General features: G+C 41.0%; 1 protein-coding gene across 2 annotated transcripts; it reads right to left on the reverse strand.

Annotated features, from left to right (window-relative positions):
• Positions 1–3,893: 3,893 nt before the first annotated feature.
• On the reverse strand, positions 3,894–24,202 carry LOC311612390 (complement receptor type 2-like). 2 transcript variants are annotated; one of them, XM_084865293.1, is made up of 16 exons: positions 24,010–24,202; positions 17,941–18,330; positions 17,035–17,223; positions 16,155–16,254; positions 15,837–15,919; positions 15,554–15,644; positions 15,183–15,259; positions 12,638–13,072; positions 12,098–12,274; positions 11,938–12,025; positions 11,501–11,583; positions 10,635–11,030; positions 9,597–9,620; positions 8,890–8,965; positions 5,954–6,054; positions 3,894–4,855 (listed from the first exon to the last, which is right to left on the reverse strand). In XM_084865293.1, exons 1-15 carry the CDS (start codon positions 24,128–24,130, stop codon positions 5,961–5,963), a joined length of 2,424 nt encoding a protein of 807 aa, XP_084721419.1. In that variant the 5' UTR covers positions 24,131–24,202; the 3' UTR covers positions 3,894–4,855; positions 5,954–5,960. The 2 variants fall into 2 exon arrangements, with proteins under 2 accessions (XP_084721419.1, XP_084721420.1); XM_084865294.1 differs by lacking the exon at positions 12,098–12,274 and having other exon boundaries at positions 12,665–13,072.
• Between the last annotated feature and the right edge of the window lie 561 nt (positions 24,203–24,763).

Genomic DNA, 24,763 nt, shown 5'->3' on the forward strand with positions numbered 1-24,763 from the left:
ATTTCATTGTGTACGAACTATCCTACACTCACCTAAGCAAAAGAAGTGTGTGTCTGTCATTTTATTTTTTATCCAATCCCAGAGGTTTCCCCACTTTGCTTCCTCCAGCCTCCCTAATCAATTACCAATGGATTCATGGAACCCACTGAAGCCTCCTCTTTGGAGGGTAATGTATGAAACATGGTGCAAACGGTCGTTCTCCAGGTGAGATTTGGCTTCCCAGCAATTGTGGACAGCTTGGCTCAAATAAGCTCTCAAAGATTCTTCACGGACTTGAATGTTTCTCACGTTAACACTGTAATGAATGAAGAGTTGACAAGATTGTGGATATTTTATTTTCTTTGTGCTTTTTAGTTTTCTATATAATCAAGTAAAGAAAAAAATTTAAACCCAACGTATACATCAACGTCTGTTTTGCTAATAAAATGTTGGGGATAGAACCTGAGTTGCATTGGGTTCAGGAATGAGAGAATGCTGAGCAAATGGAAGCTCTCCGTATAAACCACAAATGCACTTTCTGGAATTACACCACTTGATACGTATTTAAACCATGCTGCACCTGAGATGTGCTGAAGAATGTGGGTTCATCAGAATCATGGCATTTCCTGTTCCTTTCAGAACAAGACAATGCAGATTCTGGGAGAGTGTATAAAACACTAAGTGTGAAGGTGAAGTATAAAACAATCACCTTGTTATATTAGAGGCCCAGTGCACAAAGTTTGTGCACTGGTAGGCTCCCTAGGCCTGGTGGGAGATCAGGGCTGATCAAGGCCTTCCTTCTCCAGGTGCCACTTGCCAGCGTGTGTGTGTGTGTGTGTGTGTGTGTGTGTGTGTGTGTGTGTGTTTCCTTTGTTCTTCACCGCCCCTTGGTGGTCAATGCATGTCATAGCAAGCAATTGAGCTTTCAATCTCCAGGTTGAACTCCTGAGAGGACACTTTGCATATTAGCCTTTTATATATATATATAGATTATAAAATCCAGACACTCCACAATGACAATTGAAGGAGGTATAAGTAGGGAGACAGTGAATGGGAAATTACCCCTCATTGAGGGGTAATTATTATTACAGTAAAACCTCAATATAAGGGACTAATTTGGGCAAGGAGGTGTCCATTAAAGGGGAAAGTCTGTTATATAATAAAGTAGGTTTTCCAAATGTGTGTTAAAAAATTGACAAATTAGGTAATTTACCTGCTTTTACTTAAGTAGACAAGTTTGTCCAATTAAAAAAGTATCACAAAAAGTTTAATTTCACAGAAAAGTTTTCATATTACCGTCATTTTAGCTTTATACTGAATATGTCTAGTAAACGCTGCACCCACCCATCACCTTGAGTAAACAAATGCAATCAGCTGGGGCAAGTGCCTGTGAGAACACCTGCCGGCACGCATCCAAACGGCTGCAGAAAGTCACGCCACGTGACCTCAGAACCAATTCCCGTGCCTGATAGTGTGATCACAAGCTGATCATTTGCCAAACATGGTTTATGGGCAGTTACTGTTGGATTTAAATATGTAGACAACAGTTGTAGATATGTAATATTTATTTATGTTGGTGAAATTACCACAGTGTTTCCCCTCCCCCCCCCCCCCCCATCATATAGCTTGTTTGCTAAAATTTGTTTAAAAAAAAAAAAATAACTGTGAAGCCCGCTTGTGTGGTTCGGTGGTTGAGCGTCATCCTATGAACCAGGTGGTCATGGTTCCATTCTCAGTCAGGGCACCTGCTTGGGTTGTGGGCTCAGCCAGGTGGGGCGTGTGCTGGAGGCAGCTGATCAGTGATTCCCTCTCATCATTGATGTTTCTATCTCTCTCTCTCACTCTCCCTTCCTCTCTGAAATCAAAATGTACTTTATAAAAAGCTGTGAATTAATAACGAAAAGTAACCTGTTAATTTAATTATAAACAAATCGTGGTTATAAGCATCTTAAAATTAACAGGGTGTTAAGTGTTGATTTTCACAGATGACATAGGGACTGGAAATTTTGTCCATTAAATCTGAAGTCTTTTAAACTGAGGCCTGCAAAATTGAGTATTTACTGTACTGTTATGTCTTATAGTAGTGAAAGAATGATGTAACAGACATGTTCTGCGGCTCAATATTGCCTCTTATTTATGAAAACAAGAATCTACAGGGTTGGGTAAAAGTAGGTTTACAGTTTATCATATGGAAAACAATGTAATAATAAATAATACAAAATAAACTCTGTGTTTTGTGTACTCACAGCTATAAACCTACTTTTGCCCACCCTTACATTTATTGTTTTCCACAATCATCTTTACACAGTGCTCTATGTCAATTATATCTCAATAAAGAAGGAAAAAAACAACCTACCCGGTTTGGCTCAGTGAATAGAGCATTGGCCTGAAGGGTCCCAGGTTCGATTCCGGTCAAGGACACAAGCTAGGATTGTGGGCTTGATCCCCAGTGGGGTCATGCAGGAGGCAGCCAATCAATGACTCTCTCTCATCATTGTTGTTTCTATCTCTCTCTCCTTCTTCCTTCCTCACTGAAATCGATAAAATATATGTTTAAAAAAAGAAGAAAAACCCTTTCCCATTTACTTGGAGGCTTGGAAATAAGTTTTTTTTTTTTTCTGTTAGAAAAGTGAAAGGATAAGGAAAAAGCATGGCTTGAGTTTGGTAAGCTAGTTACAGGTGCTAGATTAAAGGACTGAGGTTTTACTGGAACTTTCAACCAGTGAAATTTCTACACCTGGTGTCCATCAAGTCTTTCTTAATATAATGGAAGACATTCACCTTGATTTCTTTAACGTAGTTTGATTTGACCCATCTGAGGCTCCAGTTGATATGTTCTGGCCATGTTGCTTCATTTTCTGGACAAGCTCATTGAGACAAGGGTCGAGTTTTCTTGCTTTTCCTCCAGTGCCCCGACTGTTCTAGGCCTGTAGTAGGCGCATAATGAATACCTATTAAATATGGATAAAATAAGTGGGTGTTGCTGTCAACTGCATTTAACATGTCTCTGCCTATTCTCCACCAGCAAGGAAGTACCAAATCCTGGGAAATTTCTGGAAGATGATGCTTACAATAATTTTAGACGCTAGCAGGAACAAAGTGGGATTTATCTCTAAAAGGAATGAGCTGCGGTATTTTTTCTTTCATTGCCTGGCTTATTTCACTTAGAATAATGCTCTCCGGTTCCATCCATGCTGCTGCAAATGGTAAGAATTCCTTCTTTTTAATGAAAGAAAAATACCACATGATCTCACTCATTGATGGAAAACAAAGGACATTATAACCTGATGAATGAAAAGAGAGATACAGAGACAGTAAAGCACAGTAAAGACTGTCAAATTACAGCAGGAAGGCTGGGGAGTGTTGGGGAGGGGGGGAAAGAGATCAACAGACGGACTTGTATGCATGCATATAAGCACACCAATGGACACAAGACACTGCCCCCCCCCCCCTGGGGTTGGGGGGGGGGGTGATGAGGGCATGTGACAGGAGGTTGAGGAGGCTGGGGGAAGGTCAATGGGGGGGGGGGAAGGAGATGTATGTACTACTATTTGAATACTTGGAACAATAAAATTAAATTAAAAATAAAACAAAACAATAAAAGGAATGAGCTGAACGTGTCTGCACAGAAAACTTGCCTAAATGGGGCGTTGTAAGCTGACCAATGGAGCGCAGCTGATGCCTGCCCCTCAGCCCGAGGTCCTCACAGGAGAAAACCCATGAGCCGCACTGACCGGTGCTAAAAGGCATTTTTGGAAGAAACTGGAGACGATATAAAGAGATGGAAAGGCATTTCATCTTCCCAGATTGGGAGAACCCGCATTGTTCCACTATCTGTATTACCTAAAGCGATCTGCAGAAGGAATGCAATCCCTATCAGAATCCCAATGGCATAAGGAATCATACAAGGCAAGTAGTTTTTAAAGATAAAATTTATTTGAAATGTATACATTATTAAATGGCATTTTACAAGCAACCAGATCTGGCAAAAGCATCGAGAATATATCTAAAGATTAAATTGTACACAAAAAACTCTGGTATTAAAATTTCACTCCCATAATTAAAAGAGGAAACTTGTTTGAGTTGGAATCACTGAGTGATTATGGGAACACAAAGCATAGAGGGTGAGAAAACCTCAAACCAAGTGGAAATTCAAGTGAAATGTTTAATGCTAAAACTGCTATCAAAATAAAATCAGACTTCTCTATAAAGATATACCCATGAAAACCACAGGAACTCATTCATACGATGACTAAATAATTAAAACTGCACTATAACCAAAAGTATGTGGTAACAGTAAGTATGCTGATTATAAAAAAGGAAGAGTCTGCATATAAAGACAGTTCACTTTGGTGCCTTCCTAGAAAAGGCGACTCCTCAGAGCAACTAGTAATTGCTGATGCAGTGGTCGGCAAACTGTGGCTCGCGAGCCACATGCAGCTCTTTGGCCCCTCGAGTGTGGCTCTTCCACAAAATACCACGGCCTGGGCGAGTCTGTTTTGAAGAAGTGGCGTTAGAAGAATTTTAAATTTAAAAAATTTGGCTCTCAAAAGAAATTCCAATCGTGGTACTGTTGATATTTGGTTCTGTTGACTATTGAGTTTGCCAACCACTTGGCTTGTAGCCAAAACCTGGCTCCAGGCACATCCCAGGTGAAGCTTCAGAAAGTCCTTGAAGAGCAAGTGGCGGTGGAACTGGGCTCCCATCATTCTCATCAGGCAAGTGCTTCTTGTGCCGCTTGAGAATAAGTGCAAATAGGAAGCTACAGCTTTAAGAGATCGTTTCAGTGAGGTGGCGCCCGTGCAAAGAGGCTTGCTGGTAGTCAGATGGTTTCTTTCCAACCCATGTTCATTGGGATTCCAAGCAAGAAGAATTGCTGGTGAGGAGGCAGCATGGAGAGCATTGGTACGAACCAAAGCTTAAATAATGGGAATGTTAACATTCTCTGTATAGACCAATTGTAAGTGCTAGAACCAATGAAGCATCAAGGCTATTCAAAAATATTATTGTATTAAGAGGTCCTTCTCATATGATATGGAACAATTAACAAATTTTATACAGATAAGTATGAATAAAAGAGCAGGAGAAACTGCATTCTCCTTGATCCACACATTCATTGGACAAATACTGATGTAATAGCTTCACTTTGGATCCCCGCAGGTTTGGATCTAGAGATCACTCTGGCCTGGCCTTCCCCGTTCTCCTCTTGGCTTTTCCTATGACTCACCAGCAGCAAGCAAATATTCCTTTCCCCATTGCCACAGCAGGTCTTCTGTATCTTGTTCATGACATATATTCTTACTCCCTGACGAGTATGTTATATGTAGGTCAGTATGTTTTATAAACTAAAATAAACTCCAAGAAGACAGAGGTGGTATCTCTACCTTATAGATTATATACGATAAAGCATATAAGGCATATTTGAGCTTGAATTCTACCTTGGCCACCTACTGACCCCAAAACCTTGGCCACGAGGAAGTTTTAACCTTGGCTCTCTCATCTTGGATGTTACATGCTCATCCTGGGATGTGCCTGAAGCCAGGCTTTGGCTATAAGCTAGTGGTCGGCAAACTCATTAGTCAGCAATAGGATATAGGTAAATGCACAATTCATATCCATTATTTTCTTTTTAATATTTTTTATTGATTTCAGAGAGGAATGGAGAGTGGGAGAGAAAGAGAAACATCAATGATGAGAGAGAATCATTAATTGGCTGCTTCCTGCATGCCCCTTATTGGGGATCAAGCCCACAAACCAGGCATGTGCCCTTGACTGGAATCAAACCCAGGACCCTTCAGTCTGCAGGCCGACACACTATCCACTGAGCCAAACCAGCTAAGGCTATATGCATGATTTTAAAGACTGCAGTGGAACCATATATATTTAGCATTATGCTTTTTGATAAGTATGAATAAAAGGACATTTTTACATAGAAATAAATAAAATATTTCATTTTCATTAGACACCCATTTACCTTCTGGTTAGCTTGCTGGGTTGTGTGGGTCAACAGAGTATAGTGCTCGTGTCTCTAAATAAAGATCTCCTTCTGTAGGACTTTTATTTGTAACATAATTGCTAAATGGAAGAAGGGGAAAAAAAGTAAGATTTTTAATCATGGCCATAATTGCTAAAATATATAGCAGTTGCTTTCTTTCCATAATTTCTAACACATGGTAAGCACTTTTCAGGGATGAGTCCATTTTATTTTCCTAAGTAGCCTATGAAATAATCAATATAATCCGCAATTTTGGAAAGGCCCATAAAAACAAATAATTTTCTAGGCTGCTAAGTGTCTAGGTCAGAAGTTGACGTTACACAGCTTTATCTCAGACCTAGAACTCTAAATGACCAATAACGATGGCCCCCGGTTTACGAGAAAAACAAAAGAAGCTTTTATTTTAAGATGTGATCATACATTTACCTATTTGAGACACAATCTCCCAATCTAACTTAAAAGAACATTTTTATATTGGATGTTTAATTCAAAATCCTTACATGGTCCTACATGACAAAATCTTTAAATGATATTTAAGAGGACAGTTTTACTTTTCCTCTTTGAGGGCATACATACTTTGTAGTGCTTCTAAAACCAGTTCGCTAAAATTAGCAGAAGACAAGAAAATGGGATAACCTACCATGTAGAACTCTGAACTAAAATATTACACAATTACTGGGAAAGAAAGCTTGGGTTACTTACAGAATGTCCCCAATTACCATATTTAAGAGGTCAAATTATAAATAATATATTAAGAATATAAAAAATGTTAATTTTTAGTTAGGATGTTCAGACTTTATTAAAATATCTTACATGACTAAAAAAAATTAGCAGTCTTTTCTTCAAATGTTAGATGGCTTTTATAATTATTTAGTGTTGTTACTGAACATCCATTTTTAAATGATTATTCATCTCATTTACAAAAAGTAACTAAGATGATAGAAATGTTTGTATCAACTATCAGACAATGAGTTGAAGTGGGTTAGAAGATAGAACTAAAATGAGAGTGATGCTAAGCAATTTAGTGTAACATATTTGGTTCATATCAATATAAGCATTTACATCCAGTACTGATATAATCATGTTAATAAACTTAATTATTATCAATAGAAACAATTCAAATGAGCTTGTAGGCATTCCCAAAGTTTGGAAATTTTTTTCAGATGAGATGTGCTAAAAGTAAAATTAGAAGTTAGTAAAGACATAGAAACCACTTTCTCCATTTATTTAAATTTATAACTACTCTTAGCTAAAGTTATATTCTAACTTCCTTCAAGAAAAGCCATGCAAATCCCTATTTTTATTTTTATTTTTTGAGTTCTTTTTCTTCCTTGAATTCTGTGAAACAATTGTCTCCTGGCTTTCCTCCTACTCCTGACTGGTTCTTCCCCTCTTATCTTTTAAGCACACTGTCCTTCTGGAATTGGTTGTTAACCCTATTGTTACCTTTTAAATCTATTTTGGTGCCAAGGCTTCCATGGTGATTTAAACGTCACCTATCTGAATTCAGGCCCCTCTCTCCAGTCCTACATCACAAGGGCCACAAACTGGCAAGGTCAGCACTGAACTCATCATCTTCCCCACAGACCTGCCCTTTTCCTCTTTTGGTGAAACACTGGGACCATCAAGTGACCGCCACTTGGCTCATTCTCTGTCCCCTTGTTCCTCCTTTTCACAGGACACTCAGTCCTGGAATCCTAGGTTCTCCACAGGGAAGATGCGTCCTGCATCTGTCCCCTCTCTGGATCCCTGCCACTGCTGCTGGGGCTGATGGCCCAACCCTGCCCCTTCTTTAAAAAATGCGAATCTGAACATATTTAAAAACAAATTTAATATATTTTATGGACTTCAGAGAGGAAGGGAGAGGAAGAGAGAGATAGAAACATCAATGATGAGAGAGAATTATTGACCGACTGCCTCCTGCATGCCCTACACTGGGGATCAAGACCGTAACTGGGCGTTTGCCCTCACCAGAAATCGAACATCCTGGTTCATGGGTCAGTGCTCAACCACGGAGTCATGCTGGCTGGGCTGAACGTATTTATTTTGCTTTTTTCAGTTCCTATAGGATACACCCTAACTCCTTGTTATGGCCTGGAGGCTTTGATAATCTAGCTCCTGATCACCTTCGTAGATTATCCAAATGTCTATGAAATGAAATATTAGTCCCAAGGGTTGTTAAAAGCATTATGTAAGGAGGAGAAGGAGGAAGAGGAGGAGAAAGAGGAGGAGGAAAAAGAGGAGGAGGAGGAGAAGGAAGAGGAGGAGGAGGAGAAGGAAGAAGAGGAGAAGGAGGAGGATGAGGAGGAAAAGGAAGAGGAGGAGGAGGAGGAGGAGGAGGAGGAGGAGGAGGAGGAGAAAGGAATTGTGTAATCCAATTAGTTTGGGAACACTGGCTTAAAAACCGTGAAACTGGCTTTTGTATTATAGGACTTCAGTCACTCTCTTGATGATTGTGAATCTCTATGGGAAAAATATAAATGAAGTATTTTCCAACCTTATTTGTCACAGAATGCCCTCTCTCCTGAATTCATTCACAACACCATCCTCTGGTAAACACGACCGTCTAAAGTACATCCCACCTGTCACCCCTCACTGTGCTCAGGCCTTGTCAGGCTTAGACCAAACTACTCAGTGCATAGAGGCTGTCACTGCATAATTTCAATGCAACCCTTTTTTTGTTTGATGCCTGTGATAGGTATTATACAACTGTGACCAATGTCATCAGATGGCACTGGGTGACTTGGTATTTTAATGAAAATTTGCTGGAGTTTGTGGGTTACACATTTGGGGTGACATGGCTTAGTCATTCCCCAGTAGAATCTGAGACTTGGTAAGACTTCACCTGCTTATCCTCCCTAACGCTGAAGAAGCCAAAATCATTTGTGCTTTGGTGAAGCACGCATGGAACTTACTGTTTTCTGTGTTTTAATCTCATGCACAAGGTGACACTAACCAAGAGGATAAGAACCACAAAACCTGCAGAAAGACCTAGAAAATAAAACAGCAAGTGTCAAATTCAAGAAAAATGTGACCTCTATGGTTTTGAAGTGATTGTGGGGCCTATTCCTAGTGGAGGGGACTATAGAATGTTACTTTTATACTTAAACTTTCTGAGCCATATACATATTGAATTCCTAAATAATGATACTTGGGCTTAAAGTGTTTCTGATTCAATCAAGTCCACATTCAATCTAAAACACCACGCATTTAATCACAGGGTTCCAGTCAAGCTTTGCGGGGCTTTTCTGTTTCTTTCCGTGTCATTAGTAATATTCCAGTTACTGGGGTAAAATTAGGAGCTCAGGACACCAGGGTCCCATACTTTGCATGACAACATTTAATTCTCAATTGTGGAAGATATTTTTACAACTGCAGAATAAGCCAGGCTAGTATTATAGTACCAATCATGCAAAAGATTGAGTTAATGTAAACCAAACTTTCAACTTAAAAGTTGGAAATAGCTGGCTTTAAAAACATTTATTTAACTATATTCAAAAGTGACAGTCTGTAAAGGGTACATTAAAACATTCTTAAAACACCCTAGGTACTTTTCTATGAGTTAAAGTGAAAGGTGAGTTATAGGGCCACAAATATATGTATTTATAGAATTTAGACTTACCACCAAGAAGAGGAGCAAGTGAGCCTAAGGAGAATCCAAAATCATAAACATATTAGTCTACTGGTAGCTGCATGATTCAGTGTAGTCCAAAGCCCCATGGCAATGTCCCATTCAGCTCTAGTCCCTCTAAGTCTACTTGAAAAGGTATATTGAAAGCCTGGATTCCACCCACTTTTTCTTTATTTCTGATGCAAAAACTCACCGGACTTTAAAACAATGTTCACTTTAAGTAAATTGCAGTAGCTCACCAACTAAAAATAATAATACACTCAGTATAATCAGGGATTTCTCAGGTTAAATGCAAATATTAACTATTATAACAGTTTGCTGCCGAAACCGGTTTGCCTCAGTGGATAGAGCATCGGCCTCGGACTGAAAGGATTCCAGTCAAGGGCATGTACCTTGGTTGCTGGCACATTCCCAGTAGGGGGTGTGCAAGAGGCAGCTGATGGATGTTTCTCTCTCATCAATGTTTCTAGCTTTCTATCCCTCTCTCTTCCTCTCTGTAAAAACTCAATAAAATATATTTTTATTTAAAAAAATAACAGTTTGCTTAATATAGTTTTAGAGGTCCCAGTCAAACTTGTAAGCACTTATATAACTTACAAGTGTGTAAAAGTAATGATAATTATATTATAAGAAAGATAATTCAATGAGTTTTAAAAAAGTCAGCTTCATTCTTTAGAACATACTGAAATACTATACTGGCTGGTATTTTGGCCTTGGATATCAAATTGCCAAGTAATACTATTGCCAACATTTGCGCCAAAGTAAGATAGGTGCGTTTTTATTTAACGAAAACAATAAATTTTGTAGACACCATCACATTATCCTCTCATGTACTTTTTCCTCACCTTACTTAGAAAGGAAAAGGGGAGGAAAGAATTGGGCAAAAAGATTAGGCAGGTGTCTTATAAAACAATATAACTTGTCTTAGCATTTACACTCTTTTCTTTAGCTCAAATGGTAAGTACAGATTTAAAAAATGTTTCCTTATTCTGAGCGAAATCCCTGAGTTAATTATTAAAAATAACTTACCCTTTCTGATACATGTTGGTATGCCTGGCACCCATTTGTTATTGGTATGGCACCTAACCGAGTCACTGCCATTCATGATGAAACCCTGGTTGCAGGCAACATATACAGTGTCATTGTGGGAATACGATGAACGAGTTTTATTCAGCGTGTAGCCATGTTTGACTTGTGGGTGAGGGCAGTGGGCCACGGGAGGAGGTTTTAAGCACCGTGGGGGAGGTCCACTCCAAGATCCATGTCCTTGAGAATCACTTATGCATCGTATGTTTCTCTCTCCCAGAAGAGAGAATCCGTGGTCACATTCATAAGAGATTTCCATTCCGTAAAGAAACTGTTCTGCCATCACACCTGTGTGCCTCCCGTTGTCAATCTTCCATGGAGGAGGTGGACAGAGAATGGCTGTAGAAGAGATTCGGGAAATGCGGCTTCAGCTAGTGTACCAAGGCCGACAGTCATCATTTGGATGCAAATAAAACTGTGTGACTGCATGTATGACACATAACCATACACTTATGTAGCTCTACAATCTGCATTGTATTCTCATCAAAACAGCTTTGTTAACACTTCTGATGATGTGAATAATACACACTCATTCCAAAAAATTTTTAAATAAGCTATAAATATAGGCTATATTTGTGTGTGTTTTTTAAAATCGTGAGCAATTAGCAGATGCATGCCAAATACTTAGTTCCTACTTGACAACTTTGCTTGCCAATGAGAGTTTTGACTAAACTGTGACAAGCATTTCTAATCTTAGATACACTGAGATAGAACATATAGACTGTTGAGGTAGTTACAGCCTAGTTCTTAGGTGGCCCGCCCTCCCTAATCCCCAACTATCCCATTTACAACTTTAACTTATCTCTTACCTTCACATAGTGGAATCCTTTGGAACCAAACTCCATTCTCAGCATCTTCACACTTCTGAAAAGTATGCCCAGTCAACTGGTACCTAGAGAGAGATTATAATACATTTCTTTTTCCCAATATCACATCTCTAAAACCTCGCCTCCTCACGCCACAAATACAGAGGAACTCCTACATAAGAACTTCGGTACAGAGGAATTAAAATCCCTGACCCACGCACTAAGCAATCTTCTTTAGATGAGAGTTGATCACAGCAAAGCTATTTCCATGTCAAGAAAGAACTAACAAGTCAGAGATGCTACTTAGACCTTTGGAACCTCATATTCTCTGTGAGTGTGGCAATGAGGAACCTCAACAAGAGTCACCAAGACAAGCTGAGGGTGGAACTAACGCACTAAACAGAGGGGGACCCTCCCTGGGTGGATCATCTCATACTCACCCATCTGGACAGGATCTATTAACTAGAACCACATGCGAATCAGCTGGAAGCTCTTGAACATCTTCTCCCACAGGCTGACATGGCGCTTCTAGAGGAACATAGCTGAGTTACTCACACATGCTGCCTATCAAAGGGAAAGGCAACGCTAGAGCTAAAGTACCTTCACACCGAGGGGCAGAAGGGCTCCAATTTCCGGAAGGCATGCAGTGAATGGATTTGTTTCCCACAAGCGAGTAGCCAGGGTCACAGGTGTAGTGTACAGTCATCCCAGAGACAAAGAGGACCCTATTTCCACCTGTGTGCCGACCGTGGTGCAGCCCAGCAGGTGGCTGGCAGTCTGAAGAAAACAACAAACAAAATAAAATTTCCGACATAAATACCAACAAAAGAAGAATTTATACTCAAGAACATTAACAGCACACCATTTGACAACAGACAATCTTAAGCATTTTAGCCAAGGATCAGAAAGCTCTAATTCATTACTGAATGCTTTCTGTTCTTTTGAAAGAGCTAGACTTCTATAAATAGGTCCTCTCAGTATCTACCTTGAATATATTCTGGATATAAGAGCCATTCACATAATGGACATACACAACACACATGGAACACTGTTACAGATAAATAGGATAGTAATCTGTGTTCCATTGAATTTTCCCATGAGTGTAGTTTTGAATGAGAGATGAGAATAATAAGTACATACCTTGTTTTCTTCCGTTGGGCTGTTTACCTTTTTCACAAGTCGGTATTTCAGGATCCCAGGTATTATTGGCTTTGCAACGGATCTCACTGCTGCCCTTCAAAGTATATCCTTCATCACACTTGACTGTCACACTGTCGTTGTAGACATATGGGGCTTCCTTGCCCGGTATCAGGTGTCCATTTTCAATGTGGGCATGTGAGCACTGAACAGCAGGGAGGGAAAGTTTACAGAGAGGAGCAGGGCCACTCCAGATGCCCCTCTCCTGATCATTGGTTGTACAACGGATGGTGCTCTCCCCGATGAGCTTGAATTCTACGCCTTCCTCTGGCCCAGGGTTACATGAGTAAGTGACTGTGGTTCCGTATGGAAAGTCTTCTGAGGATCTCCCTGTGTATATCCCATTGTAGATAACAGGGGGCGGTGGGCAGGTGATTTCTGGAGAGATGAGAAGTGACTATATAATTCTGTTTCATTATTAGACACCATAGAATAGAAAGGAAGCTGGTTATAAATCTGTTGTTATCACATTTCCTGGAAGATATGGGTGAGTTTTGGTGATATGTCAGTTATATCAAAGCTCATTATGTGTGCAAAATTCAATTTATACAGGTTTCATAGCAAAGATTTTTTTGTAACTCACATCTTTGTTGAGTGTGAACATGTACATCAATGTCATAATGTGAGGCAGTAAAAACCAACAGTAAATTATTAATTAAAATAAGAATTCTTTTAAAAATATACAATAGTTGAATAAAAGGCATGGGAGCGTAGAATTGAGCTTCTGTTGCATGCCTTCCTAGTGCTGAGGTGATAAAGTAGTTTAGCCAAGAATATCTGTTGTTGATTGAGTATATACTTTGGTAGGCAATAACTTTGAAGTCTGCAGTCTTATGCTGACTTTACAGATGAGGGGATAGAGTTACAGAGAAATTGCATAAGTCACCCAATTTCATATGAAGCAGTAGATACAGAATAAGAGATCATGTCCCACATCAGTATCCTTCCCCGCTAGACTACAGTGTACGCAAAATTTAACATGGTGGCTCATATACTCACTGCTTTCATCAATTTGCACATCTAAATCACAAAAGAGAACCAGTAACTGCATACGTTTAAATTAAGTGATTGCTATTGGGTCGGCAAGTAAGTAATTGCGGATTTTTTAAAGAAAATCAAAGACAATTTTTTCATGAAACTAAATAACTTTATTCTGTAATGTATTGCCCATTTTGATCAATGACCTTTTGCCATCTTTCAGGCGGCATCATAATCCCACGTTCAAAAAACTTCTGGTTTTTATTAGCAAAAAACTGAATCAGGTACGATTTGACATCATCATCATTATTGAAATTTTTACCATTCAAGGAGTTTTGTAAAGATCGAAACAAAAAGTAATCAGATGGTGCAAGGTCAGGACTATATGGTGGATGTGGCAAAACATCCCAACCAAGCTCCATTAATTTTTGCCGAGTGACCAAAGATGTGTGTGGCCTTGCATTGTCATGATGGAATACAACACCTTTTCGATTTGTCAATTCGGGCCGCTTTTCTTCAACTGCATTGTTTAATTTCGTTAGTTGTTCAATGTAGACATCAGAATTGATCGTTCGGTTGGGTGGTAAGAGTTCAAAGTAGACAATTCCTTTGTAATCCCACCAAACTGATAACAAAACCTTCTTTTGATGAATATCAGCTTTTGATGTTGTTTGAGTTGGTTCACCTGGCCTGCTCCACGATCTTTTCCGCTTCATATTGTTGTAAACAACCCATTTTTCATCGCCAGTTATCAGTCGTTTTAAAAATGGATCATTTTCATTACGTTTCTTTAGCAAATTGCAGCTGCTAATGCGTTGCGTTAACTGTGATTCTTTCAGTTCGTGAGGAACCCATGTATCAAGTTTTTGAACATAGCTAAGTTGTTTTAAGTGATTTTCAATGCATGTATGTGATACATGAAGCTTCTCTGCAATCTCACGTGTTGTACTGTGACAGTCTGAATTGATTATTGCTTTGATTAGGGCGTCATCAACTTCAACTGGACGACCAGAGCGTTTTTCATCTTTGAGTGAAAAATCACCAGAACGAAATTTGGCAAACCAATTTTGACACTGCCGTTCTTTTAAGGCTTCGTCACCATAAACAGCACATAACTTTTTATGAGCTTGCAATGCGTTTTCCCTTTGCGGAAATAAAAAAGCAAAATATGACGAAAATGTTCCTTTTGATTTTCCATTTTTCAACGAACGCCAAACGAAAACCACAAAACAGATCAAAAAACTTTTTTTACTGATTAACAGCTGAATAGCCAACTATCAAATAACAAAATGTGTTTTACATTTGTACTACGTCTGCAAACTAAAAATTCAACTGAAGCCATATATGTGTGAAACCCGCAATTACTTAGCTGCCGACCCAATATGATAGAGAGGACAGTACAAAGACAGAAAAACTGTTGACAAACGTAATGGAACGGAGGCCAATATTCTTATTCTCACAACATAGCCTAAAAGAGAAATCTCCCAGGGCAGTCATAGGTGTCACTCACCTGTACAAAGACGAATCTCCATAAACCAAGGAATGGCACCTTGACACAGCTGATAAGCACTCTCTCCTAACCGGGACCTAGAGATAGAGTCACGTCATTTTGCTGTCTAGAGACCATTAAACTAAGTAAGGGCTATTGGCTCAAAAGCAGACTCACCACTTTCAGGACAAGAAGCAACATGAACAGAGTGTAGCCAGCATCAGCTCCCTCACCCTTAGCACAGGCCGAGTCCCCGCACATGGAAAGCTAGCACGATTAGCACTCCCATGGGCACGGGCCCGGGGAGGGTCTTTGAGGTAAACTCTTACACACAGCTTGCAGTATGCACTGATAAGCCAGACCCAGTTCAGGCCGAGCCAGCACTCACTCACCCTTCATCGCAAGAAGAGTTAACAGCTGGTCTAATGAATCGATCCTGGGGTTTTTTATAGAGATACTTTCCTATGGGCTCACACTCTGCCACTAAGAAAAAGAGACTAAGATGAGAAATCAACTCAAGCAATCTCAAAACTACAAAACATCTGCATGCAAGTCCTGATACCTTTGCACTTGGGGACAGTGGGTGTCCACTCCCCCTCAGAGGTACAATGTATGGATTCTTCGCCCTGTTGAGCCTCAGATAACTAGGTTCAAACCACAGTTTGCATAACGTACCTTCACATTTTGGCATCTTGGTCCATAAAGCTCTCTGTCCAGCAATTACACACTGACTAAAAGGTGGGCCTCGTAATCGAAATCTGGAGACAGAAGGTGGTCATTCAGAACTATTAGACAGTTGCTGATATGGATCAATAATCTCTACATAAAGCTCAATACTAACTCATTCAATTTGTGTGCATCGACTCTTATTAGCATTATTTCTCATAACCTCACCCCGGGCTCTATCAGATCCTCACAGAGGAGACTTCACGTGTCATAGCACGCATGGAGAAGCCCAGCGAGTTACATCTCCTAGGTCCTCAGAACACTCACCCTTCATTACAGGAAAGGGTCACAGTTACGCCAACTCGACGACTTGCAGGCCCCTTTATCTGCCCATTTAGCAATGGTCCTGGAGCATCACACTGTGCCTCTATGGAAACAAGCCAAAGATGCCCAAGATATCCTTATCTAATAAATGAGTAATATGCTAATTGTTTGTCACTCCAACACACAAGATGGCCGCCCCATGTGGTCAAAGATGGAGGCTCCCATGTGGGCACAAGATGGCCACCATAAGATGGCCTGCAGGGGAGGGCAGTTGTGAACAATCAGGCCAGCAAGGGAGAACAGTTGTGAGGGAGGGGGGGCAGCGAACACAGGCCTGCAAGGGAGGGCAGTTGGGGGGAACCAGGCCTGCAGGGGAGGGCAGTTGGGGGAGATAAGGCCTGTAGTGGAGGGCAGTTGGGGGCAAGCAGGCCGGCAGGGTAGGGCAGTTGGGGGTGACCTGGTTGGCAGGAGAAGGCAGTTGGAGGTGACCAGGCCTGCAGAGGAGGGCAGTTGGGGGCAACCAGGCCAGCAGGGGAGGGCAGTTGGGGGTGACCAGACTGGCAGGGGAGAGCAGTTAGGGGCAATAGGGCTGGCAGGGGAGCAGGTAGGCGTCGATCAGGATGGCAGGGGAGTGGTTAGGGGTGATCAGGCTGGCAGGCAGAAAGGAATAGGGGCAATCATGCAGGCAGCCAGGTAAGAGGTTGGGAGTCAGCAGTCCTGGATTGTGAGAGGGCACTCGGACATCCCTCGGGGGGCCCAGATTGGAGGGGGTGCAGGCTGGACTAAGGGACACACACCTTTGCATAAATTTTGTGCACCGGCCCTCTAGTGGCCAATAACAGAATAGCCTAGTTTCTGAAAATTGATTGTAAATTTGGGGTACCTTCACATTGTGGGATGACTGCACTCCAGTTTCCTGAAGACAAACAACGGATGGTCTTTTCTCCAACAAGCAAGTAGCCAGGTTCACAGCTGTAAGTCACAGACAGTCCAGGGACAAAGAGGCCAACGCTCTCTGCTGTGTGATGTCCATTGGGGGTCATGGGAAGTGGTGGACACTCCAGGGGGAAATCTTTACACACGCACATTAGAAGAAAAGGCCATCAGATGACACATCCTTCACAATCGAGATTCTGACATAGTACATTCATCCAACTAAATGACACATTATCTGAGGTAACCAGTCATCATAAACTTTCAACTCAATCTTTAAAACAAGTGTGATGTAATATCCATGTTATACACCCTATAGCTCATTATTTTCCATTTTTAGTTACACTTTATTATTTTATTTTGTGAAAAATTTCATTTACCAAAAAATAGTTTATGTTCACAATTATTCTCATGCTACCCTTAAGGCTATTTTCTGCTTCAAAAGGAGCATATTATTAGGGCTTATCCTGCTAGATATTAGTAATATAGTTATATGGGATCCTATATATGTGATACATATATATTGTCCTTGTGAATATATGTGTACTCACATCTTGTGGAACTTATTCAATTCAGTTATTGGATATATTCAGTTATTTTTTCCAATCATGCTTTAAAATTCCTTCTTCTATTGATGTTTGTGGAATGAACATTTATATCCTTCATGACTAATATCTCTTCCCCCCAAAAAACACCAACACCAACAAAACAGGGAAATATACCTTTCACCCTTTGCCATACCTCCTCCCTCACCCCTACTCTTGACACACCCACACTGCTCTTAGTTCAGAATGATACAAAGCCCGACCTACACAGAAATGCAAGGATCCACCCTCCCTTGAGGTTGATCACTCACCACTCTCACAGGTTGGTAGTGGTGTCGGCCCCCACCTGCTATTTGCTTGGCACCAAACGGTCTTGTATCCTTTCATGGTGAAGTTGGCATTACAGGTGAAGGTCACAGAATCACCATGTCTGTATGGTGGTCTAAATATTTTATCTTTGCGTCCCCTTGCCACTGTGGGCTCAGAGCAAAAAGCTCTTCTGTTGAAATATTCACATGTAGGAGCAGCTTTATCCCAGATTCCTTTCACTTGGTCTTTACTTATACAAAAAAGATTCTTTTCTCCAACCATGCGGTGGTCATAGGCACAACTGTACCTCACCAAAGTGTTAAGAGGTATGGGGCCAGAAGTGTAACTATTCCGACCATTTTGGATAGGAGGAGGAGGGTCACAAGAAATCCCTGAAAAATAGAAAAGGAAATATGTGGTAATATCGAGTATGACAAGAAAAAGATTCAGATGTAGATTAAAGATCCAAATATAGTGTATGTCACCTTATCAGAAACAGACTTAGAAATTCCTTAGGGACTCAAAGTCCCTACTTATCCCCAAACTCCTAAATTCTTACCTTTCTCATGACCCTCAGCGAACAAATCAATATAGGATTTATAAGCACCATCTTGACCAAACAATGACAATGTAAGATAATCTACTAAATAATTCTGAGTCTAATCAATTTTAACAAAACTAAAGGCAAACTGCACATGAAAATAACACATTAGTAGCATGCTAATCACATGTGGGGAGGTACCATGGACTAATAAAATAATGGACTCAGACCTGGTTTCAAATTCCCACTGTCATTCAATGGCTGAGTGACCTTAGGCAAGTCTTATGCTCTCTAAGCCTCCATTTCCTAGTCTATTGTATAAATTAAGCTACATCATAAGGTTGTAATAAGAACCCAGAGAGATGAGTACATAAAAAGAAGAACAATGACTGAAACATACAAATTATTCGATGTCTATCTCAAACACACACGGAGGGCTACAAGAGGTGAAAGTACATTCTGTTCCTCTACTAATGGGACTGCAGCCTCCCTACAGTTATTTGTCATTTTTGGATGCTGAATCCCTTGGAAAAAGCCACAGGAAGTGAGCAAGCATTTGGAAGAACAATTTCATATCCTTTAACCAGGGTACCAAACCACTATCTATCTTTCTGTTCCTCTTCTCATAACCACCATGTATCTGTACAACCAGAAATCTCATTTTATTTGTAGATCACCAGATTTCCAGCCCACCTCACCACTGAAGTACCTGGGCGGTGGAGGATTCCATTTATTGTTTGGTCAGAACCATGGATTTGATGGCAAAGCCAGGCTTACACTTAAACATCACAGTATTATTTAAGGAAAATGAATGCTTATATCCAGGCTCCATAATTCCATTGCAACTTCCATTGGGCATTTGAAAAAATCTTCAGTCACCATTTCCTTTCCGCAATTCATTCTTTATCCCCTGCTCATCATTCATTTGGTCACCAAATTTTAGTGACTGGATTCCCCAAATCTCCAAACCAACTATGTCATCACTGCTGTAATCTCTCACTGGATCACTGCGTAACAAAATTTCCTTCTGACTCTGGGATCCCTTGGTCTCCATCTTCTATGCACATCTATCACTGCACACATTATTTTCCAGAAGCACAAATGCGGTCATGCCACCTCCTACATTTAAAAACTTACAATGACTTACCATTGTTGATCAGGAAAAAAATCATGGCCTGTCACAGTTAACTTTCAATCCATTTAATCAACAACTATTCCTCACCGTGCACCTGGTACTGCAACCACACTGAATTTTTCTATTTTCCACCGACCCCATGGTCTTTCATACCTCCATACCTCTACCTGAAATGCCTGTTTCCACAATTCTTTTGGATAGCATTTATTATGTACTTCTCTATGATATCATAGAAATGTATCTCTATGAATAAATGAAATTATATCACAGTATGGTATTTTTTGTTTAAAGTCGGCCTTTACAATTAGTGTAGGAATTCTTTACAGGAAATAGACCTTTACAGTTCTCTCCAACCCCATCAGCCTAAAGCTTCATACCTATTACCCTGTTTCCCCGAAAATAAGACAGTGTCTTATATTAATTTTTGCTCCCAAAGATGAGCTAGGTCTTATTTTCAGGGGATGTCTTATTTTTCCATGAAGAAGAATACGGTATACATTTATTGTTAAATGAAAATAAAGGAAATTTATTACCTGTATACGGTACGGTAGTACAGTAGTTGTCAACACAAACCAGACAAACTGTGAATCCTACAGTATCAAGAATTTACTCATTTATTCAATGACAATCATGTCATCATCTTCTGGAACATCATCATAACAATCCAATTCCTGAATTTCCTGGTGAATTTCTCTGACTCCATTTCTTTTAGAATCAGTGACCAAATCTCTCATGTTTAGCCTGGGGGGGGGGGGACTTACTTTCGGGGGGATGCCTTATATTTCACTCAGAAGGAAACCTGTAAGTAGGTCTTATTTTCAGAGGATGTCTTATTTTCGGGGAAACACGTTAGTTACTCAAAAATATCTCTTGAATTGAACTGGGTAAGAATGAACTGAAAACTAATATTCCTTGCATACTAACTTCTAACCTCACTCTTAACACAGTGCAGAGAGCATAGAGCAAGTTCATGGAGATTACAGGTAAATACAGCTGGCTAACTGTAATGATTTAACCTCAACACTCAATGCCTCTAAGGAGTAAAAGAAAACATGCAGAACCCAGGATCCTCTTCATTAAGATAATTTACTAGCTTGCTGTTTATTTATCATGAATACAACAGCTTAGATCACAGAGATACACGAACAGGTCCAAAGATGCCTCTATTATAGACTACTCAGGTTAACAGTATTGCTGAGCGTCTGACACTGGGAGGTCTCTAGACAGGTGGTAAAGAACGACTTTTTTTTTTTTTATAGACCCAGGAAGGCATTCATATTCACAAGATGTCCCAACAGCAAACTCAGACTGATCACTCTGAACTTTAGGCTTAGCAACAGGATACTTTGGCAGGAACTAACTCTTGACTTAGACACAAAGACCACAGGAATATCCAAGTAAGAGAGGCTAAAACTTGCACTCTGCTTCTGTTTTGTCACTAATTTTCCTGACAACTTTAATCTTTAGAAAGTAAACCTAAAATGGATAGCAATCATTTCTGGGACAAAAATATATATTCTGCAGTTAGGGGTGCAAATACAGAGAAATAAACTCAGAAGTGCAAAGACATTATAGGGGAGACTTTAGAGGTTTTAGGAAGAGATGGAGGAAATACTTTTTCATAAAGTTTCATAATGACCTGGAGTAGTTTCAACTTCCTACAATTTAATAAATAAAATGTAAAACCTTATAAATAAAAAGTTTTCTGGGATAGCACCGGAAAATAAAATAGATCAGTGACCTTATAAGCTCAGCACAGGTATGACTCTCTAAAATGGCTTTAATGAATTCACATTACTATCTTAGTCATTTAAGCTTTAGGCCAGAATTAAAATGTTTATTATTCTTTATTATTGTATTTCATTAACTAGAATGGGGAAGAGACTCAATCTTGATTCTAGCCTTGTTGCATAAGGCTAGAATCAAGACTTCAATTTCAACATGTGTTTTGAATCAAATCTGACATCAGCTAATTTCCTATTTTCATGGGCAACATGATTGAGGATTTATTTTATCCTCATTTAAATAAAATCTAATCTTATGTATGTTTTGGAAAAATTCTTGATCATTAGCTCTGGTATTACCAGTCCCTCCCCCCCTCCCCTTTCTTTTTGTTTTGTTTGTTTGTTTGTTTTAAGCAGCTCTATTTAATGATCAAACTCTATTTCTGGGGTGGTCTGCATACCATTACTAACCTACACTGGGAATAGAATGTTGGCTTTTTCTCCTTACCTTGGGATACATTCTAGAGAGTAATTCTAGTTTCATAACTTCTCATTGAGAATGCAATGACACTCAGCTTCTTTTTTTATGGTTTTGATTTTTTCCTTCTCCTTTCCATAAATATTGAGCCTAAGAACATTTCCTAATTAACTGTCTTACATGCCATCTCTGTCTCAGCATTTTTTTGCTGGTGTCCTAACATGTGACCACCACTGCAGTGGAGCAGAGGGTGCTTCTCCATTTCCAGCTGAGATGGTCCAGTGACTCACAGGGATTGTTCTAGCAAGGATGGGTTCATATACTGTAGAACTTGAGGACAATTCTGCCTAGAATGCTTACACTGGCAGGAACTTTTTAGCACTGTTGCAATCACCATTTCCTCATTTATTTTCTCCCCATAAACCTCTGAGGGTTTTGGAGTTACCTGGTAAATTTATATCTTAGTCTATTTACTGTCCTTGTTACCTCCCACCAGTCATTTGGTAATTAAATGATGTCAGGGAATCATCCTCCATCCCTCCAGAGCCTCTCTCTTATGTTATAACAGACTATTATTATGATTTGCTTAGTTTCTGCCACTCCCAGTACATTATAGCAACCATTGATTGATTGCCTACTGTGTGCTTGCATCCAACAATGGGCAAAATACAGTCCCTGCTTATATTCCTGTGTATGTGTGTGTGTGTGTGTGGTGTGTGTGAGTGTGTGTGTGTGTGTGTGTGTGTGAGAGAGAGAGAGCACATAATAAAAAATCATGAAGTAAGAATCATGAAAATAGGAATGGTTTGTTATTGTTCACCGGTGTGTCCCCAGGACCAGCACAGGACATGGCACACGCAAGGCAACTATTTGCAGAATGATGGCTGCTTAGGACAGAATGCAGCACACAAATTGTATATATGGTAGAATTCTAAAGAGAGAAACACAAGCCAACATAAAGACAGAAGGACATAGACCCAAGCGTTAAAAGTCATTGTCCTTTGGTTGTGTATGTTTGATACGATAAGCATGGTCTTTGTGGCATATGTATTTTCAATTGCATATTCCATTCAGTGAAACACAAGATAAACTTAATGGACCAGCCCTCAGATGTAGTTTTGAGCTGTAGGGGAGAAGCCTGTTAGCATTTCTTAGGGTAGTCATTTCTCATTGGCTGGCTACCAATACTAATATATATATATATATATATATATATATATATATATATATATATATATATATATATATATATATATATTGTTGTTTTGCAATAAATAAATTTACCAGGTAACTCCCCTCCTATAGGACCCAACGTGATGGGGAAAAAACAATTCCAAGAAGACATTTGGTGACAGAATAGTATAATATACTGTCTATATTTGATAGGAACACAAAGATGACTCCCTACTCCCTCCCCCCAAAAAAGGAAGAAAGAAAATCAAAACAAAACCACCCCCAATATTGGCCAACAACCCATCTATTTGAGTACAAGAAGCGCCCTTTCAAAACCCGCTGAGCCCAGGAACCCAGCCTTCCTTCCTGCAGCGCTCAGCACCGGGCACGTGCTCCCTGGCTCCATACAAATCAAGCAGAGTGCTCCCCGCCCCACCACACCCTGAACCACCTCGCTGGGCACTTCCACAAACTCACTCCAAACCGCACTGCACCCGCCCAGGATCCCAGCCCAACCAGCTCCCCCAGGCGTCCCCTGGCTCAGGGAACACAGCGCAACACTACCCTCCCGCTCCCCCCAGGGTAGAGCCAGGGCTCTAGCAACACCCTCAAGCACCAGCGCCCTCCAGGGGAGCCCTCACCTGGAGCACGTGGCCCGCGCTTCGCATCCTCATTGACCCAGAGCCCAGACACCTGCCGGCGTTTGCAGGAACGCAGCTGAGACGGGACCCATGGCGCCCAGCGCCTGCCCTGGCTCAGAGACCTCCACCAAGCAACCTTCCCGCGGGCACTGCGGGCTCCCACCGCCCCAGGTCCGCGCACAGAGAGATCAGGGCACCTGGGGCCACGCCTTCACCCAACTCCGCAACACGGGGATCAACCCAGTCCTGTGCCTCCTCCCGCCCCACCAAACCGAACCCCTCTCCTCCCCTCTTCCCTCGCCCTTGGCTGAGGATGGCCTGGGGCTCCCGACCCGTTCCAGTTCGCCCCCAGGAGCGCACACCCTCTCCAAGCTCCTACCGAAGGATGTGGGCAACTGGAACAGGAGAGCCATCGCAAGGACCCCGAGGAAACTCCAAGAAGAAAGGGGGCTCCCCGGGCGGCGGGGAGGTGTGGTTCGCATCCCGCCAGAAGCAGTCATTTTCGGGGAGATCAGCGGGAATCCCGGGAGAGCCAAGGAGCAGGTGCCTCACTGAGTTCACTCATCAGATGTAGCAAACCCCAGGTTCAATGCCAGGTTCCCACCCACAAGGGGGCGTGTCCTGGGCGGGCTCCAGGCCCAATGGGAAGCCTGCAGGGAGGGGTCTGGGCCAGGGGTGTTGTGTCAGGCCTGGATGGGGAAGGACAGGCCCTGGTGGGTTTGGCCTCTGCACTCCCCACACCTAATGTAAATCCCTTACTCTCTGGGAAGGGAAAGTATTAAGCAACAGTGGGCCATTAGCATATTAAGCCTCAACTCTATGGGGCCCATGCCCTTGCTGATCGAAATGTTTCATTTTATTGAAGAGGAAACATACATGCCTGAAAAAGGTAAGAAAAGGGGATGTTGATTGGCAAATTCTTGGGAGCAATGAGTATCAGTAGAGTTAGAATGGGTAGGAACTGGAGATGAAGTAGAAAAACAGAGCTTTTCTGGTGAAACAATCTCTCAATGCTGGGAAATTGAGAATGAGCAAGATTTATTTGTAGATTTGTAGGGCTGTGCGTTGACCCGTGTGATAATAAAGGGGGGTGGCGAGTAGCATGATGGGTAGTGAAAAGGAAGCAAAACTTG

Source organism: Pipistrellus hanaki, assembly GCF_964339955.1.
Source record: "Pipistrellus hanaki genome assembly, chromosome: 18".
Lineage (NCBI taxonomy): Eukaryota > Metazoa > Chordata > Mammalia > Chiroptera > Vespertilionidae > Pipistrellus > Pipistrellus hanaki.